Genomic DNA, 19,304 nt, shown 5'->3' on the forward strand with positions numbered 1-19,304 from the left:
TATGCCCTTCTACCCCACTATATGTGTTTCTTGATTGTTTTGAATTATATAATGAATGATTGTTTTAAAGAATATAAGCACAAAATATGCAACATGGGCAATTGTTTTAAGCCTTTCTGGCCTTCCCAAAACCAGGGTTGGTTTTTACATTAGCACAGAGACTTGAGTCCTAAAGAGGTCTAATTACATTATATTTCTTTATATTAGCAGCCTTACACTGTGTTGCTTAGCTACTTTGCCTTGTAACTTACATCTCAAGTGAAGTAATAATTTAGAAGAAAAAGTCAATACTGCAGGATTAACTGCTCAACAATAATGTGGCAATAAACACTGAAGTTGAGCAGTTAACCCTGCAGTATTGCCTTTTTCTTCTAAACTATCATTTAATTTGATATTACTATTGCACCCACGGCGGTGGCAAATACAAGGAGCTAAGTTTTAACGGATGTGGATAACAGTGCTTCACATACGTACAGGGGCCCTGTATTGCCCACTAGCCCTGCAGCCTCAATATTAGGAGCCCTGCCCCCCCCCCCCCCCCAATAACAAGCCCATGGGGGACAAGTAGACAAAATTAGCAATGGGATTATTTTTGCGTAAATCATAAATGCCCAACAAGCATGTGCGGCCTACACTTGAAATCAGGACACCGGGAGTTGTAATCCTAAACAGTTGCTGCTACCGAGACAGACACCCATGATCTGTACAAGTCTGCACCAACCTTCCTTGGACACACGCATGCCCATTAGTAAAAAAAAAAAAAACAGATAGTTTTGCAAAACTCTATCTACAGACGGAAATATCTCAACGTCGAAATAAGTAAGCTTGGATTTCTCAACCTGCCTAAACTATTGCTGCGCTACATGATTGCCCTTTGTACTCTGCGCGTGCCCACAACGTAGATGGAGCGAAAGGGTGTGACGTTATGCGTAGCGCGCACGTCGTCCCTAGGCTGCCTAATGTAGCTGCGTTCGGATTGGTCAATAGTAAGATTGCGTATTTTGAAAACTTGGCGGTAGTTGGGAGGAGGCAGAATAGAGTGAGGGTTCGATGTTAAACAGTCTGGGAGTAATATAATAAGCCGGTCCAAGACGCTGGCAAGCAGGGTAACAGTGATACAGGAGTTGTGGAAAGTTGTTCTGGGTGAGGACGCTGTGACTGATAGAGTCGTATAAAAGCCGAGAGCCAAGTGAAGAGACGACTGATAAGAATTGACAGCTATTCCGGAGCTCCGAGGTGAGAAAAATAGCCTTCCCGTAGTGACCTATTGGGATCAGAGCTTATTAAAAGTGCGTCATAAGTGGCATATGAGAGAGTAATGTATTGCCCATTAAAGTGATTATTCTTTCGGCGAAGGCAGCTAATTCTTCTATTGCATCTTGTCAGTATTATAACACGAATAATACATGACATTAAAAGTGTATTTTTGCTAACTTTCTGCCTGGAAGTACTGGTGTGCATTGTTGATCATTAAGAAAGTCTGTCTTGTGACAGATGCTGAGAGGACTGCCTATAATGCCAAAGTGAGTGTTCCCACATGGAAACCACAAGCACTTAAAATAGTCAAGGTGTTACCCATTCTTGTCAGTGGGAAGTAGTAGCAGCCAGGGCAGGATTTCGGATCTCCTTGTGTGACATAGCCATTCAAGAGAACTTTATTTTCCTTTACTATAATATATTGCAGGGAAGGCAGGAGAAACTGTTTGCTAGAGGCTTAAATATACAACCAGGGGGTGCTCTAATATTTCTACTTCCACATGAGTTGGTAATGAACACACATGCTTTAATCCTTAGTTTTTAGACATTTTGGATTCAGGCCTGGTCCCCCTTTTCTACAACTTTACGGTGGTAGTGACCTACCGTTTGTAAACCAGTCCTGAAAAGCTACAATCCTTGAGCTGGTGACTACCTCATTCCATAGAGATGGAAGTATGTTTAGTCATATTCTGAACATTTTGAGTTGCATATTTTTATAATAGTGTATATTTGGGAGCACCAACCATCCAGAGAAGTCAAGATAGTGTGTAGTGATTTTGGAACATGTTTCCATTATTGAAAATGCTGTAGAGTGGATTAAAGCTAACAAAAAATTTCCACCTGTCAGTTGATATTTCTTTAAATGCCACAACAAATTTAGCAAGGAACTCAAAGCCATGGGCCTTTCCAAGATATCGTTAGGTATCAAGGGAGGAGATCTGGATGAAGCCTTACTAACTAAATAGTGTGAATGGATGTTTCTGATAAATACTTTCAGCCCTGCAAGATTAAATTAAAGTATTGTTATGAGCATGTTTATTTAATGACATGATACATGCCGGCCTATATTATATGATCTTTTTTTCATCTTTGTGTCTGAAGTACACTGTTGGGACACAATGTATTACAATCCACAGTAGTTATCTTTCTTTAACCAGTCTGTGCAATACTGTTTGCATTAAGCATTCTACCAATAATTTCACGTGGTAGTTCTGTCTTTTATTTGCAACAGTATCCAATTTAATAATGACTTGTTTCCCAACCTAGTGGCAATATAGTGATCCTTAACACTTAGGTCACTTTGTTTCAATATATGCCACAATGTGCAATCTTTGTGGGGGTTATGTCATCAATCTGCAAGTAACCATTATTGTGCAACATACATATACTGATTGGTTACATTTAATATCTCTGTTTATTGCAAGACTATCAGCTGGCTGACATATAGATGGGATATGTGGAATCTTTCTCCCTCCTAATGTGACGTTTCCACCTACAATTGGTAGGTTTAAAAATGTCAGCTGGTACAAGTGGCTATAAAATTCAATATCCGCACCTGTGATCGCTGCCTTTGACAAAGCCTATGGGTACCGGGGGAAATGCGCATCGGGTGCAATTGATTCCTTTTTTTTTTTTAATACTAAACAGGGTGTCGGAACTCTATTCTGACAAGGGGAAGGGAGCGGTGGAAGGACGGCTTTCAAGTGGTGGCAGTATGTGGTACTCTCCGGTGGTAGGGCAGAATAGATCTAAGCTTCCTACTCATATTAATAGGCGTCGCCGATCAGGCAGACAGGTCCTTACAAGAGCCGATTTAACAAACTCATCAATCTGGAACCTTAATAGCAGCTGACACTCTCAGATGCACAAGAGGACCCCTGCAAGTTCTGGTGTTCACCACCGCCCTTTTGGTTCCCCGTGCTTTCTGCTGCGGAACCCACAGGAAATTTGTGCGTTTGGTTGAGTGACATTTCGTGAAGAGGTACGGGAAAGGATCGGGCAAATCGTAGTCACAAAACAGGCAAATAGGTTGAGGCAGGAGGCAGTAATCAAAGACAAACAGGCAGAAGGCAAAAACCAGGAAAGTCAAAATAAAATACAACGCTTTAGGTCAGGGATCCCCAACCTTTAGAGCCAGTGAGCAACATTCAGAAGTAAAAGGAGGTGGGGAGCAACACAAGCCTGAAAAATGTTCCTGGCGACCCAAATAAGGGCTGTGATTGGCCATTTAGTAGCCCCTATGTGGATTGTCAACCTATTTTGAGGCTCTGTTTGGCAGTACATCTGGTTTTTATGCAATAAAAAGTTGCCTCCAAGCCTGGAATTCAAAAATAGGCACCTGCTTTGAAGCCATTGGGAGCAACATCCAAGGGGTTGGAGAGCAACATGTTGCTCACGAGCTACTGGTTGGGGATCACTGCTTTAGGTGGATCTTTGAACAGAAGCCAGCTTGGGCATTGTTCCAATGGAAAAGGGCCTCTTTTAAAGGAGAATTGGCACCAGTTTGAATCTCGCACCAAAAAATTACATCACGACCCTCGATGTCAAAACGCGAGCGTCCCATTGTCCTGTCATTTGTGCACGGAAGATGCCCGTGACGACACCGGGAGCGCATGTAAACCAAGTGAGACGCAACTTCTGTTAATAAGGGGAATGACCGGTGGAAGGACAGGCCCCTGGGTGGAGGGAGTTTACTTTGTGATCTATCGTGAGGGTATAATTGACTCTTTACCTCCCACACACCATTAGACACCACAGATTAAGCACAAACGTATATAAAATCCGAGCAAGCTTAATATTATCTGTCACAGCAAACCTAGGTCCTGTAAATTATTGCTCCCTCTTATGGTGTTCCCTGAGACGCTACTGCCTACAAGCATTTTAATTTAACACATCAAAACAATGGGTTTTTACATTACTAATAAGTTACATTTTATTCATTCCACTATGTGACAAATAAGGTGGGTTGGTGCAATTTCGAATGGGTCGCTCCTCTGCTCTCTATGCATATTTTTACAACCTATGATCTATGCATAATCATTTGCCAGGTTCTCTCTATCTTTGTTTGTCCTTATTATTTCACAAGAATTACGTGTTTATAACTAATTAGTATTCATATAGTTTCAGGCTCTCCTGTGTAAGATGGGGAAGGATGAGGGCATTCCAGTAAGAGTTGCCCTACGCTGCCGTCCTCTAGTGCCCAAAGAAAATAATGAAGGATGTAAAATGTGTCTAACGTTTGTTCCAGGGGAGCAGCAGGTTAGTATGTTTCATATTGCACTCCCCTATCCACAGAAGTTTATTTACATGCTCAACCTGTATTTTGTATTCATTCAGGTGATAGTGGGCACAGAAAAATCCTTCACTTATGATTATGTTTTTGACCCATCAGCTGAGCAAGAGGAGGTGTATAACTCTGCTGTTGCTCCACTCATTAAAGGATTATTTAAAGGTATGTTCATGTGTTGCAGCTGTCAGTCCAACTTCAGAAATAAGTTCTATGGCAGCACAAGCTGACACATTTATCTTTGTTCTTATTACACTGGGCTGAAGTGATATTTAAATTGGGCCACATATTTCTTCTGTTGCATTCTCCAGTGTCAGAATGTGGTTCTGCTATGTATTTCTCAGTGTTGTTGCAGTGGCACAAGCTTTGCACCTGTTACCGGGCAAATTAAAATAGACTAGTAAAAGTGTCAAATTTGCATGTTAATTTTTCCTGCAGGCAGTAGCCCAGGACACGGATAGAAAAATGTCATTGTCCTCAGGTCAAATGAAATGGTGTGGGCAAAAGACAAGAGAAAATTGTAGTTGGAACATGCATTTCGACGAAAACTATGCAGCCTATTGGTTTCCTTGCAGAGTTTTAAGAATGTGCTAAGAAGGTATCACCTTACAAATATATGGCTCTCATTTTGATATGCTTTTGGTCTGTGCAAAAAGCCATAAGCAGGTGTGCTCTCATGATCGTGTCATGTGACATGATCTTTGTCTGCTAATGCAGAAGTGTTAGCTTTTTAACTTCTTGAAGCAAGAGAAGCATGGTGTCTATGCAGTTTCTCCTGTCTGAAAGAAAGCTGCAGGCTCACGGAAGATTGAGCTACCGTTTATCCTCTCTCTCTTAAAGGTATACTGTTATGGGAAAAAAATGTTTCTTTCAAATCCCAACAGTTAATAGTGCAGCTCCAGCAGAAATATGCACTAAAATCTGTTTTTCAAAAGAGCAAAGTGATTTTTTTATATTTAATTTTGAAACCTTACATGGGCCTAGACATTTTGTCAGTTTCCCAGCTCATGGGACTTGTGCTCTGATAAACTTCAGTCACTTCTCTTTACTGCTGTACTTGCAAGTTGGATTGATCTCCCCCCCCTCCCCAGCAGCCCAACAGAACAATGGGAAGTTAACCAGATAGCAGCTCCCTAAAACAAGCTGCCTGGTAGATCTAAGAACAGCACTCAATAGTAAAATCCAGGTCCCACTGCAACACATTGTTACATTGAGTAGGAGAAACAACGGCCTGCCAGAAAGCAGTTCCATCCTAAAGTGCTGGCTCTTTCTGTAAGCGCATGAGCAGGCAAAATGAGATGGCCAACTACACCCCAATATTACAACAACAAAAAAAAAAATACACACATGGTGGTGGGAAATTGGCTTTAACTGAATTTAAAATGCAGTTAAGGCATTTTGACACCTAAAAAATTGTCAGAGTCTGCCACAACTGTGATGAAAAGGGCCACAAAGCTAAAGCATACCCAAGCAAACTAAATTAAAGGCTGTCGTAGTGGTGTAGCTATTGTAAGAGCCCAATGCGTAAAGAGGCATTTTGTATATGCAAATAGCGGGATAATGTAAAGCAAGCAGCTGATGGCACAGAGCAAATATTTGCCTTCAAAATAAGTGAAAGCTAGTCAAACAATTTAACACCAAAGGGACTAACGGTGGACACAGGTGCAACATCACATAAAATTACAAACATTAAGAAGTTTGAGACATTCAAGCCGGAAAACCACTACATGGAGTTTTTGGATGGTAAAAAGACTTCCAGTGTAGCACTGAGGAGAGGCGATGCAGAACTGTGCCTGACTATCAGCAAGAGGAACAAAGTAAACACAACATTGCTAAATGCACTGTATATCCCCACACATCCACAGGATATTTTCTCTGTTGAAGCAGCAAAAAGCAACGGCACATCTGTTACATTTCATTAAGATAGGAGCAAATTGATCCTTAAGAATGGGTACCAAATTCAACATCAAGAAATATAGTAGACTTCATTTGAACACTTTTGATGAGATTGATGACAGTTACTATGATATTCAAACTTTGCATTAAATCCTTGATCACTGTAATTACAATATTTTAAAACTACAAGGTGTAGTAGACAGAATGAATATTAAGGGTAAGATTGATAAATCTAAGCTAAATTGGGAAATTTGTACCCAAGGAAAACTTGCTCAGAACAGAAACAGTCTGACACCCATGTCAAACATTCACTTGAGCAAGTACACACTGATTTTGCAGGCCCCATAGAGCTAGTAGCTAAAGATGGTTTTAGATATGCCATAGCATTTACTGATGAATACTGTGCTGATGATTACTGTGCACTGCAGTATTTATGTACGTTCTGAAAAATGTAATACAGTATTAGCCACAGAAAAATCATTACTGATACTGCCTCCTGTGGGGCAATCAATTGTTTAAGGTCTGATAATGGCACGGAATTTAAAGCAAAAACTTTTCTCTCACTGCTCCGTAAGAGGGGCACAAGACATGAGACCTCAGCACCTTACTCACCCCATCAAAACAGGACTGCTGAGAGAAATTGGAGATTGCAAGATTTGTTACATGAGCGTAAAATGCCAAGTTATGGGCATGCTGTATTGACTGCTGCTATGATTTGCACCAGGTGTTGTAACAATCGTTTAAAGGAGAATTCAACCCCTTAGTCACTTAAATCCCTCCTACCCCCCCCCCGGGCAAATGCTCCTAACTTGTTAGTGACCCCTCCGTGCAGTTCCTCTCCTGTTGAGTTCACAGCAGCCATGTTCGCCCATGTGCTCTTCCTGTAGGAGGGAGGGGAAAACAACACTGAAGGGGGGAGGGATTTTAGCGCCAAAGGGGTTGCATTCTCCTTTAAGGCAAACTCCATGCTAACAGGGAGAGCCTAATATTTAAAAGATGAAAACTTTAGGGTCAGAATGCTTTGAATGAACTCTGCGTAAATAACTTAAACCTTGAGGCTTATAGTGATGCTAATTTGGTCTCAGACCTAAATGACAGAAGAAGCACAACAAGATATTTTTTAATCTATCCATGAATGTTGCACTGATTTCTTGGAAGTCAAAAAACAACAAATGGTTGCACTGTCATCGTGTGAGGCTGAATATATAGCACTGGCTGCTACCACACAGGAAAGTTTATACCTTGTGCAGTTGCTCAAAGAAATGTACAGTAAATGTCAATATGAACCAGTAAGAATTTTTGATGACAATCAAAGTGCGATAGCTCTCGCAAAGAACCCAGTTTGCAGACAAAGGTGCAAACAATATTTCTCTGTTGTCTCAGGGGGACACAGGGACTCTTGGGGTTATGCTCCACCCTCTAGGAGGCAGGACACTTAGAACTGATCTGCCGGGGGGCGTGTCCGGGACTCCGTCTTAACGCCACACTGCCATAATCCCTCGGTTTTTAAGTGTCCTGCTTACTAGGAGGAGGGACAACCCTTGTCCCCCTGAGACAAGAAATTCAAGATGGGGGTATCCTAGGGTCAGGAATACCTGTTCCCTTTAGAGACTTACCTCTCTCGTGGGACAGCACCGGGGTCCTAACCTAGCCCTTGGCCTATACAGACCAGTGGACAGTTCCTGCCCCCGGTTATAGGGGGACAGAGGGTCCTACTGGCGCTCTGGATGTGTGAGTATGCTGTGCCATTCTCTCATACGGCTCCGCCTCCTCCCTCTTGCTAGGGATAGATTTGGACTGTTGGCATCTGACGACTCGCTTCAGACGTTACCAGGGGGGCCAACTGTGTGCCTTCTTCTCTACAGAGTTAACCAATGCCTCCGGTCCCATTTTCATTTCGGCGGCGGACAGGGAAACTATCTGCCACAGGCTGCTTACGTGCGCTCCCATTGGAACGCATACTATATGTTCCAGGCGCCATTTTGGACATTGCATCTTACCAGACAGGAGGCGCCTGCGTTCCGGACGCCATTTTCTTTCTCCCGCGCCGCATTGGGAACGCAGGCTCCTTAACAGGCGCACTTCTCTGACATCACAGCAGCACTCCTCTACAATTGGAGTAGGGGGGGCGCAGAAAGGGGCCACAGTTACGGCAGTCATCCAGGTCGGAAAGGGGCATTAAAGCACTACGTCTTCACCCTACTCTTGCCATACTTCCTCAGCAGGTACCCCAGTTACTGCAACATATGGCAGAAGGTAAGACGGGATCTTTTCCCCAGGGCTGGTGGGAGAGCAGCCTCAGTAGCAGCAGCGCAGGTTACTTATTTTTCCTGTGAACACTGCCATTCTAAAATTTCTGGGGGCCAGGGAGAGCCTATCTGCAGGTCTTGTTCCAAGGGGCAGGGCTCTACTCCTCCCATGGGAACTAACTCTTCCAGTTCACTCCTTCCCGGGAATCCTTTACAAGACATGGTTCAGAACGAAGTACCTGGCACTTCCACTGACCCTCCAGCTCCATTATGGGCTATTCAGCTCTCACAGTCATTGGCCTCATTACAGAGTCTTCCCTCTATTGCTGACAATTTAGGCAAATCCTTAGCCAAATTAGTGCAAAGTCCTATCAGTAAACGCAAGAGACCTTCCAGTCCCAAAGGAGATACTGGCGGTTACGCTTCTTCAGATGCATCATCTGTAGCGGGGGAAAATTCTCACTCTGAGGGCGAACTTCCCCCCATCTGAAGTATCCTCAGGAACAGAGGACGAAAATGAAGATGGATCTAAGGTTAGGGATGTTCAGCATGACATCAACAACATAATCAAGGGAGTAACGGCAGTACTAAAAATCACACAAACTGCAGAACAACAGTCTGCCTCTGCGAGCCTGCTCAAAAGACAACAAAAATCCTCTGTCTGTTTTCCTTCACATGAGCAACTGCTAAACATTATACAAGAAGAATGGAATTCTCCGGAACGAAAGTTTCAAGCCAGCAGAAAATTTTCTAAGTCCTATCCCTTTTCCTAGGTATTTGGTCGACAAATGGTCAATGCCTCCCTCAGTGGATGTTCCGGTTTCCAGACTGTCCAAATCCACAACCCCCTGTCATGGATGCCGCAGCCTTTAAGGATCCAAGTGACCATAGGCTCGAGGGTTTCCTAAGATCAACATACTCTTCGGCCAGATCTACCTTACGACCTGCACTCGCTTCGGCATGGGTAGCCAGAGCCATCCAGGCTTGGTCTGAATCTCTGATCAATGATATACAAGAGGGAGATCCCAAGAACGGATCTTATGTCAACGGTACAATCCATAGCGGAAGCATCAGCATACTTATGTGACGCCACACAGATATGGCGCAAATCACTGCCCTGCACTATCGGTTGCAGCTCGCAGAACTCTTTGGTTAAAGAACTGGACAGCCGACCTCAGTTCAAAGTCTCTCACTTCCTTACCCTTCAAGGGACAACGTCTCTTTGGTGAGGAACTGGAAAAAAATTCTCACAAGCCACGGGAGGAAAGAGCACATTTCTCCCTCAAGAAACGAGCTAAACCACCTCCTACCCCAGACGTGGGGAGTTTTTTCGTCCCCAAGAGGGAAGATTCACTAGGTGACATAATTAACTACAGCGTTCCCACTTCCGCTCAAAGACAAACAACAAGGGTCGACCAACGTGGAAGTCCAACACGTTTCACAACAAGCCCCCGGGGGATAAATCAACCTCCGCATGACTGGTCACTCCCTCCGGAATCTCAGCAACTAATAGGGGTATGCTGCGATTCTGGGAGGTATGGAACCACTATTCATCGGACACCTGGGTCAATGAGATCATAGCCGAAGGTTACCATCTGGACTTCTCTTCACTTCCCCCCAGAAAGTCCAACCCCAACAAACCTCAAGCCTTTTACAACTTAATTTCCAACATGGAACAAAACTAAGTCATCGTTCCTGTTCCTCAAAGACATTCTCAGGGTTTTACTCCAATCTATTTCTAGTCCCCAAGAGAGACGGATCATTCAGACCAGTGCTAGACCTCAAACTCCTCAACAGGCACATTCGGTCTGTAAGATTCAAGATGGAAACACTGTGTTCAGTTATCCGGGGGATGGACCCGGGACTGCTACTGATGTCCCTGGAGATCAAAGATGCTTACCTCCATGTTCTGATTTGACCTCCACATTATCGCTTTCTGAGGTTTGCCTTCAAGAATCAACATTACCAGTCGTCACCAAACTGATGACAGTCTCGATGAGACTTTGGTGACACCTTACCTGGACGATCTACTCATCAAGGCCATGACAGAAGAACAGAGCAGACAAAGTCTTCAGCAAGCAATATCTCTTCTCCAGAGCTTCAGCTGGACTATCAATTGGGACAAGTCCAACCTACGGCCCAGTCACCAGATGATATTTCTGGGTCTCGAGTTCAACACCCTAACTCACCCTAAGGGTGACCCTACCTCGGGACAAGCAGTTAAAAATCAGAAACCAGGTCAACCTGCTACCCCGCAACCGACGTCCCACAGTACACTCAGCAATGAGAGTTCTATGACTGATGGTCTCATCCATCAAGGCGGTCCCCTTCGCCCAGATACACCTTTGCCCTCTACAAGCCAACATTCTCTCAGGGTGGAAGGGAGGGTCTCTCTCTCAAAGGTTCTCTCTCCTAAACACAACAAAAGAGTCCCTCACCTGGTGGCAAAGACAAGAACATCTAGCCATGGGACAATCTTGGGCAATCCCAGACTGGACTGTGGTCACGACAGATGCAAGTCTCCTAGGTTGGAGAGCAACATGGAACAATCTATCTGTGCAAGGTCCATGGTCCCTCGAAGAAACCAAATTATTCATAAACATACTAGAGCTTCGGGCAGTACGACTAGCTCTCAATCACGGGTCTCGCCAGCTTCAAGCCAAGTCTGTCTGAGTGCAAAGCGACAACTCCACCACCGTTGCATACATAAACAGACAAGGAGGAACCCGCAGCAGGGAAGTACAGCAAATTCTGACTTGGGCAGAGTTCAGATCGGTAAGACTATCCGCCATTCACATCCCAGGGGTGTCAAACAGAAAAGCGGATTTCCTCAGCAAAAACCAGCTGGATCCGAGCGAATGGGAACTCCATCCGTAATCCGTTGGTAACAAAATGGGGTCTCCCCCAAATCGACCTCATGGCAACCAGAGCCAATCACAAAGTGTCCCAATTCTTTGCTCGTTACCGGGATGCGATGGGAGTGGACGCCATGATTCAACCCTGGTGCTTCAACCTGGCCTATGTATTTCCTCCCCTTCCCATGCTACCTCGAGTGCTGAAGATCAGACGGTCACAGATCAGTCATCGTGATAGCACCATACTGGCCCAGGAGAACCTGGTTTTCGGATCTTTGGGAGATGGCGATAGATCGACCAATTCACCTCACTCCCTGACTCGACCTACTGCAGCAGGCTCCCATTCTCCATTACAACCCGGGTCTCTTTGCTTTGACGGGTTGGCTGTTGAAGCAACAGTCTGGAGACGACAAGGCATAGCTGAACAAGTTATCGCTACATTGCTCAAATCATGAAAACCTACATCATCCAGAGCTTACCACCGAGTCTGGCGGAACTATTGGAACTGGTGCAAAGACGCAGACCTTCCCTTCCTGGATCTCAACGTCCCAAGGATTCTGTCCTTTCTCCAGAAAGGACTTCAGTTCGGGCTGAAGCTAAGTTCCTTGAAGGTGCAAGTCTCAGCTCTGTCCGTTTTACTACAATCACGTCTGGCAATGGACAATTCCATCCGTACATTCCTACAGGGAGTAGCACGCATTGTTCCGCCCCCCTTCCGTCCTCCACTCCCAGGGTGGGATCTTAACCTGGTACTAGAGTCTCTGCTGGATCCTCCCTTCGAACCCTTAGGAGTGATATCTGAAAAGTGGCTTACCTGGAAGGTGGTATTCCTCGTGGCAATTTCTTCAGCTAGAAGAGTGTCCGAAATCGTCGCATTATCTTGTGATCCATCCCTTCTGGTCTTCCATAGGGATAAGGCAGTACTACGCACCGTTCCATCCTTCCTTCCCAAGGTCGTATCTTCCTTCGATATCAACCAGGAGATAGTGGTTCCTTCCCTTTGTCCGGATCCCAAGAATGAGAAGGAACGACGATTGCACAAATTGATGTGTTTAGAGCACTTCGCTGGTATCTAGAACGATCCAAATCTTTCAGACGATCTCCATCCTTATTTGTAGTCCCTTCCGGACCACGAAAAGGCATGGCAGCCTCCAAGACTTCTATTGCACGATGGATCAGAGAGACAATTCGTCAGTCCTATCTATCCAAGGGCAGGCCTCCACCAGAGAATGTTCGAGCACATTCCACAAGGTCCCTGGGACCTTGCTGGGCATGGCGTAACTCTGCTTCCTTGGATCAGATTTGCAGAGCAGCCACCTGGTCCTCAGTACATACATTTACTAAATTCTACAGCCTTGACACGTTTTCCTCAGCTGAGGACGCTTTTGGCCGCAAGGTACTGCACACTATGATGCAGTAACGTGTTGGATTCTAATTCGCTCCCGCCCTGCTGTTCTGGGACTGCTTTGAGTCCCCAAGAGTCCCTTTGTCCCCCTGAGACAACAGAGAAAATAGGATTTTTTGATACTCACCGTTAAATCCTTTTCTCTGTAGTCGATAGGGGGACACAGGGCTTCCCAACCCTGAGCGAAAGTTTACCTATGGTCCATGGGGAAACGTTTTTCCTGAATTACCTGTTCTGCAAATTGTAAATTGTTATATTATAATCCCTTTTTTCAGCAGTCTCTTTGGTAAAAACTGAGGGATTATGGCAGTGTGGGGTTAAGACGGAGTCCCGGACACGCCCCCCGGCAAATCAGTTCTAAGTGTCCTGCCTCCTAGAGGGTGGAGCTTAACCCCAAGAGTCCCTGTGTCCCCCTATCGACTACAGAGAAAAGGATTTATCGGTGAGTATCAAAAAATTCTATTTTTCTTGGATACATGTATGGAGCCAACATTAAATTAACTGTCAAACTAACATATTTTTTTTTCTCAGGATACAATGCCACTGTTCTGGCATATGGGCAGACTGGTTCTGGAAAAACATATTCAATGGGAGGAGCTTATACACACAATCAGGAGAATGAGCCAACTGTGGGAGTTATCCCTAGAACTGTTATAGCTCTCTTTAGAGAAATCCATCAGAGGCCTGAATGGGAGTTCAATTTAAAAGTATCTTACTTAGAGGTGAGTTTAAAGGTTACTATGACCCCTTGGATAGTTTTGCATTGGCATCATTTTTATATATGTTGTGCATGTAATTTTAATTTTTCTCATAATTTTCAGATCTACAACGAAGAAATTCTAGATTTGCTGTATGCAGCTCGTGACAAAACTAATACAATTAGCATTCGGGAAGACCCAAAAGAAGGGATTAAGGTACTGCTGTTGGCTAAAAAAAATTGGATTTTTTTTTTTTTTGGTTCTTTGCCTTGTCTGCTTTGCTGCAAAATGTATTTCTTGCAGATTTGTGGTTTGACAGAGCGGGATGTAAAGACAGCCCTGGACACACTATCTTGCTTAGAGCAGGGAAACAGCTCGCGTACTGTGGCATCCACTGCCATGAACTCCCAGTCCTCTCGGTCACATGCCATCTTTACAATCTCTATCGAGCAGAGGAAGGAAGGGGACAAGTATGTAAAGCAGAATTACTTATTTGATTAGCTTCTCGTTTAGTATGAAGATTTACAAGTGAGGTGAGGCCCATCCAATAATAAAGCAGTAGCCCAAATATAATAAAGTTAAAAAAAGGACATGTAAGCCTAGCACATTTCGTGCCTAAATGGCACGTTAGCTACTCTTGTTGTTGTGTGTAAAAGTACAAAAAAGGCCATGGGTTTATGGAAACAACAAAGCTACAGCATTGCCACAATGGAACTTTTAGACCAGTTCCATAGATTATATGGTCTGTTACAGATCAAGGAATACTCCCTTTTGTTATCCTTAAAGGAATTATTCAGTGTAAAAATAAAAACTGGGTTAATAGCCTGTGCAAAATAAAAAAAAAATGTTTCTAATATAGTTAGCCAAAAATGTAATGCATATAGGCTGGAGTGATTGGATGTGTATTATACATAATAGCCAGAACACTACATCCTGCTTTTCAGCTCTCTTGGTTTAAACTGACTGGTTACCAGGCAGTAACCAATCAGAGACTTGAGGGGGGGGGCACATGAGTCATATCTGTTGCTTTTGAATCTGAGCTGAATGCTGAGGATCAATATCAAACTCACTGAACAGATCTGTACCATGTGGCCCCCCCTTCAAGTTGCTGACTAGCTCAGAGTTATAAAGCTGAAAAGCTATTATGTTAGACATCCAGTCACTCCAGCCTTTATACATTACATTATTGGCTAACTAACTATATTAGTAAGATTTTTTTTATTTTGCACAGCCTTTCTATTTACGCAGTTTTTATTTTCATACTGAACTGTTCCTTTAATGGACATAATGCTGACCAATTATGATAATTAAGATAATACAAATATCAGATCCATTGTCTGGAAACCAGTTATCCAGAAAGGCCATCTCCCATAGACTCCATTTAACAAATCTAACAATTATTTCCTTTTTTTCTGTAATAATTAAACACTACCATGTACTTGATCCAAACTAAAACATAATTAATCTTTATTGGAAGAAGAACCAGTCTATTGAGTTTATTTAATTAATGTATTTTTAGTAGACTTAAGCTATGAGATACAAATGACGGAAAGATCCATTATCTGGAAAGCCCCAGGTCCCATACCTGTACATTTATAGTTTAACCTTCTGATCTAAACAAGATTTTGTGTTTGCATCATAAAGCAAACCTGTTAGACTGTGAGACAAAGTGTGATTATACAGAGGGCTTATCCATGAACTGCTGATTTGTATATGCGTCTTTGAACCAGAAAGTAGACTGTGACTTTTCAGACTTTTCATTGCAAGGAATAACAAAAATCCTAACTCTTCCATAATTAATGGGTTATTCGCCTTTGAATTTAGTTTTAGTATGATGATGTGGTGATATGAGACCATTTGCAGTTGTTTTTAATTTCTTATTACTCATGGTTTGTTATTTTGCTTTTTATTCAACGGCTCTCAAATTTGCATTTTCAGCTATCTGGTTGCTAGGGTCAAAATTACCCTAGCAACATCCCTTGATTTGAATAAGAGACTGGAATATGAATAGTAGAGGGCCTGGAAGATGATTAATAAAAACTAGCAATAACACTAAATTTGTAGCCTTACAGAGCATTTGTTTTTAGAATGAGTCGATGACCCCCATTAGAATGCTGATAAGTCAGAAGAAGGCAAGCAATAAAAAAACAAAAAAATTAAAATCCAATTTAAAAAGTCCAAGTTGCTTAGAACTGGCCATTAGATTACATACTAAAAGGTAACTGTCATTTTAAACAATAGACTAAAGGTCTGGTCAGCACAAGTCCTATTCATTAAACTAACATTAAAAAAGCTATACTGCCCCATAAAGAAAGGCTTTTAATTTGATCTTATCATAATATTATTAGTACCATTTAACAACATAAACAAGTTGCATGTATACATGTCTGTTACGCTGTAAATGTTCTGTATGTTTATTTTATTATAACAGAAACAATAGCTTTCGCTCCAAACTGCACCTTGTGGACTTGGCAGGGTCAGAAAGGCAAAAAAAGACTAAGGCTGAAGGTGATCGACTCAAGGAAGGTAAGGCCTATTTACAGTAATATATTGTAATTGCAGGTGTCCTTTGTGTACGTGCTGCTTAAGTGTCAGGGCTGTTGTATCTTCCCCTGCATTCAGAATATTTCTCCCATTGATTTGCATGTAGTTTATTTATAGGTCAGATTAAAGGAACAGTAACAAGAAATTTTTTCTATAAAAAATTTGTTTGCCCTTAACGAAAAAAACCCACCAGTACACATTTAACTTTACATTCGCAAAGACTTTATTAAGAAATATCTTACCGATACTCCGCTTGCGCTCCTCTTCTGAAAAGGCGACATGGCGATGATCCATCTGGCGGCGCTCAATTTCGAGCACCGCCAGATGGATCGTCGCCATGTCGGCTTTTCAGAAGAGGAGCGCAAGCGGTGTATCAGTGAGCTATTTCTTAATAAAGTCTTTGCGAATGTAAAGTTAAATGTGTGCTGGTGTTTTGTTTTGTTTTTTTTTTGTTTTGTTAAGGGCAAACAATTTTTTTTTATAGAAAAAAACTTAATGTTACTGTTCTTTTAAATAAAACACAGATGGGTAGGAACAAAATAAAAATTAAAGGGTCACCATGAAACTGTTTTAGGAATAGCAGTGATTTTTAATGGATTTATGTTGTGACTGTGTTGACCAATGTTATTCTCGTGTAGGTATCAGCATTAACCGTGGCCTGCTGTGCCTAGGAAATGTCATCAGTGCCCTAGGTGATGAAAGCAAGAAGGGTGGCTTTGTACCTTACAGAGACTCCAAGCTGACTCGTCTCCTACAAGGTGAGCTCTTACTATGTCTTTGCACTTTTTTTTTTTTTTTTTTTTTTTTGGAGTTGGCTGTGGCATTTAAAATAGTAGATTAATAGATTTTACAGCAAAACAATTTACACTTTGGTGGACTTGGAGGTGTGTGGTAAGCTGGCATAGTTTATGGAAACTAAAATTGTGTTTTACAGTTTTAATAACCACTCTGGTTTGGTTTGCTATACTTATGCTTCTCCTTACACAACTTTTATTCACATCCGCACTGTACAAACCATACAATGATCTAAAGCAATCTATAATTTGAATACCATTTTTTTTATAGATATGGGCCTTAAAATGGGTTTGCTTTCTAAATTTCTGTTGGTCACGGTATCCTCCTTACATTGTGCAGATTCTCTTGGAGGGAACAGCCACACTCTTATGATCGCATGTGTTAGTCCTGCTGACTCGAACATGGAAGAAACTCTAAATACACTGCGATATGCTGACAGAGCGAGGAAGATAAAGAACAAACCTATTGTCAACACTGATCCCCAGGCTGCAGAGCTACAACGACTTAAACTACAGGTGATGCTTTGCCCTTTGAAAAATAACCATTGCCTTTTATCTCTTTTTCCAGTGTTTTATATAGCTGCTATAATTCCACACATCCTTATGGTTCATAATTCTTCAAGAGCTGTTGCTTTTCATTGTTAGGTACAAGAATTGCAAGTCCTGCTACTTCAGGCACATGGAGGAACTCTGCCTGTTTTGAACAGGTAACTGCTTTGTGAATGTTTAATGCCAACAGTACTATAACCTTTAAATTAAGCAATGTTTATTATACTATCCTTTTGATTTGGGCTTAGTACACTGGGAGTTTAAGGCATCTCCATGTGCAGCGAGAAAACTGGTGCGGTAGTTGTTGCAGTTGCCCGTTACTAGGCAATTTTTGGTGCTTTCTAATCTCACATTATGATTAATCTGCCCTAATGTGTTCCTTTATATCAAAATATTTCATCAGTTTGGGAACATTTTTGCGTTTTTACTTTTCTATTAAAGTTTGTGGTATTTGGAAGGAAAAGGGGTAACCTACTTTTGGTAATGTCTCCTGTTTGTTTAGCATGGAACCATCTGAGAATCTCCAGTCCCTAATGGAGAGAAACAAGAATTTAGAGAAAGAAAATGGCAAGCTGAGCCGGGAACTTGGCGAAGCAGCAGTACAGACTGCACAATTTCTAGAAAAAATTATTATGGTGAGATTTATGGTGGACATTTGTGTGGCTGCCTTATGTCTTAATTCTGTTACAAATACCAAACTTTTTTGTGCACGTAACTTTGTACCTCTCCCTTTTTAGAAGGGATATATATACCCACCCTGTAACATATAGGACAAGCAAAGGGTAATACAATGGGGATGGGTCTGCCATTATGTTAGGTACGGTCTGATTATTAAATTAACAAACCAGCTTGGAGAAAAGATTGCACCAGCCCAGGGAACATTTTTACATAGCACTCGTTCAACTTTGTCAATTTCCCAGACTTGTGCATTAGAGATGTAATGGCAACCCCCCCAAAATTACAAAAGCCAGATGATCTGGTCTTGAATAAGGTATTCTTTATAGACTCCAGCCGAACTCCAACTTTAAAGTATAAAGAGTGACACTTACAGTGGAACCTCTATATTTCGTTTTTTAGGGGTCCAGAAAAAATGTAAATTCAGGGAAATTTATTGTACTTTGGAGAGACCACAAAAATGGTATAAAATTTGTTTCACTGTATGTACTGTTTTATTGCCTAGTAGAACAGCATTTGCCTTTAAAACCTTCATTATTATTTTCCTAAAAGGCAGGTTTTACAAATTGTACTCCTCCATAGATGTATCTTTACTTATTTTCTGAATTCCTCTGCAGACTGAGCAACAGAATGAAAAACTGGGCAGTAAAATGGAAGAGCTAAAGCAACACGCTGCGTAAGTTCTACTTCTGAAACAATGAGATCAATACAGGCTTGGTTTGTTTCCTTTTTTTTTCACTGACCCTTTGTCATCAGGTGCAAAGTGAACCTTCAGAGATTAGTAGAAACACTGGAAGACCAGGAGCTTAAAGATAATGTGGAGGTTATCCAAGACTTGCAGCAGGTCATTGTACAGCTCCAGGTAAGGCTGATGAGTCTTATTTTCATCTTGCCTTGTTTCTCTTCCATGTCCCTAGAAAATTTGCCCACATCAATCAGAACACGAAAGCTAGAATTCTATTTTAAATACTGGTTGTAGTCCAAGTCCATCCATGATCAAAACAGAACATACTGCAGGATTTTGTTTTTTTGAGAACAAGATCCAGTATTCTATTCCTAGGGGTCTTTAAATAACAAACTTCTGTATCCTGCAACA

The 19,304-nt window shown here is 42.2% G+C and overlaps 1 protein-coding gene across 2 annotated transcripts in view; it reads left to right on the forward strand.

The window, feature by feature from the left end:
• The first annotated feature begins 975 nt into the window (after nucleotides 1-975).
• The window catches only part of kif4a.S (kinesin family member 4A S homeolog), a 62,844-nt gene continuing 44,515 nt past the window's right edge, over nucleotides 976-19,304 (forward strand). Inside the window, exons 1-13 of one of the 2 annotated variants that reach the window (XR_005963726.1) lie at nucleotides 976-1,236; nucleotides 4,378-4,515; nucleotides 4,594-4,708; nucleotides 13,480-13,670; nucleotides 13,770-13,862; nucleotides 13,950-14,116; nucleotides 16,078-16,172; nucleotides 16,829-16,948; nucleotides 17,325-17,500; nucleotides 17,630-17,691; nucleotides 18,036-18,168; nucleotides 18,826-18,884; nucleotides 18,965-19,070. Coding sequence is in view for 1 of the 2 variants with exons in the window: in NM_001087550.1 (NP_001081019.1) it covers nucleotides 4,399-4,515; nucleotides 4,594-4,708; nucleotides 13,480-13,670; nucleotides 13,770-13,862; nucleotides 13,950-14,116; nucleotides 16,078-16,172; nucleotides 16,829-16,948; nucleotides 17,325-17,500; nucleotides 17,630-17,691; nucleotides 18,036-18,168; nucleotides 18,826-18,884; nucleotides 18,965-19,070 (1,434 nt within the window). In the remaining variant the exon portion in view is untranslated. 2 annotated transcript variants of the gene reach the window in all.

The sequence above is a fragment of the Xenopus laevis genome, chromosome 8S (assembly GCF_017654675.1).
Source record: "Xenopus laevis strain J_2021 chromosome 8S, Xenopus_laevis_v10.1, whole genome shotgun sequence".
NCBI lineage: Eukaryota > Metazoa > Chordata > Amphibia > Anura > Pipidae > Xenopus > Xenopus laevis.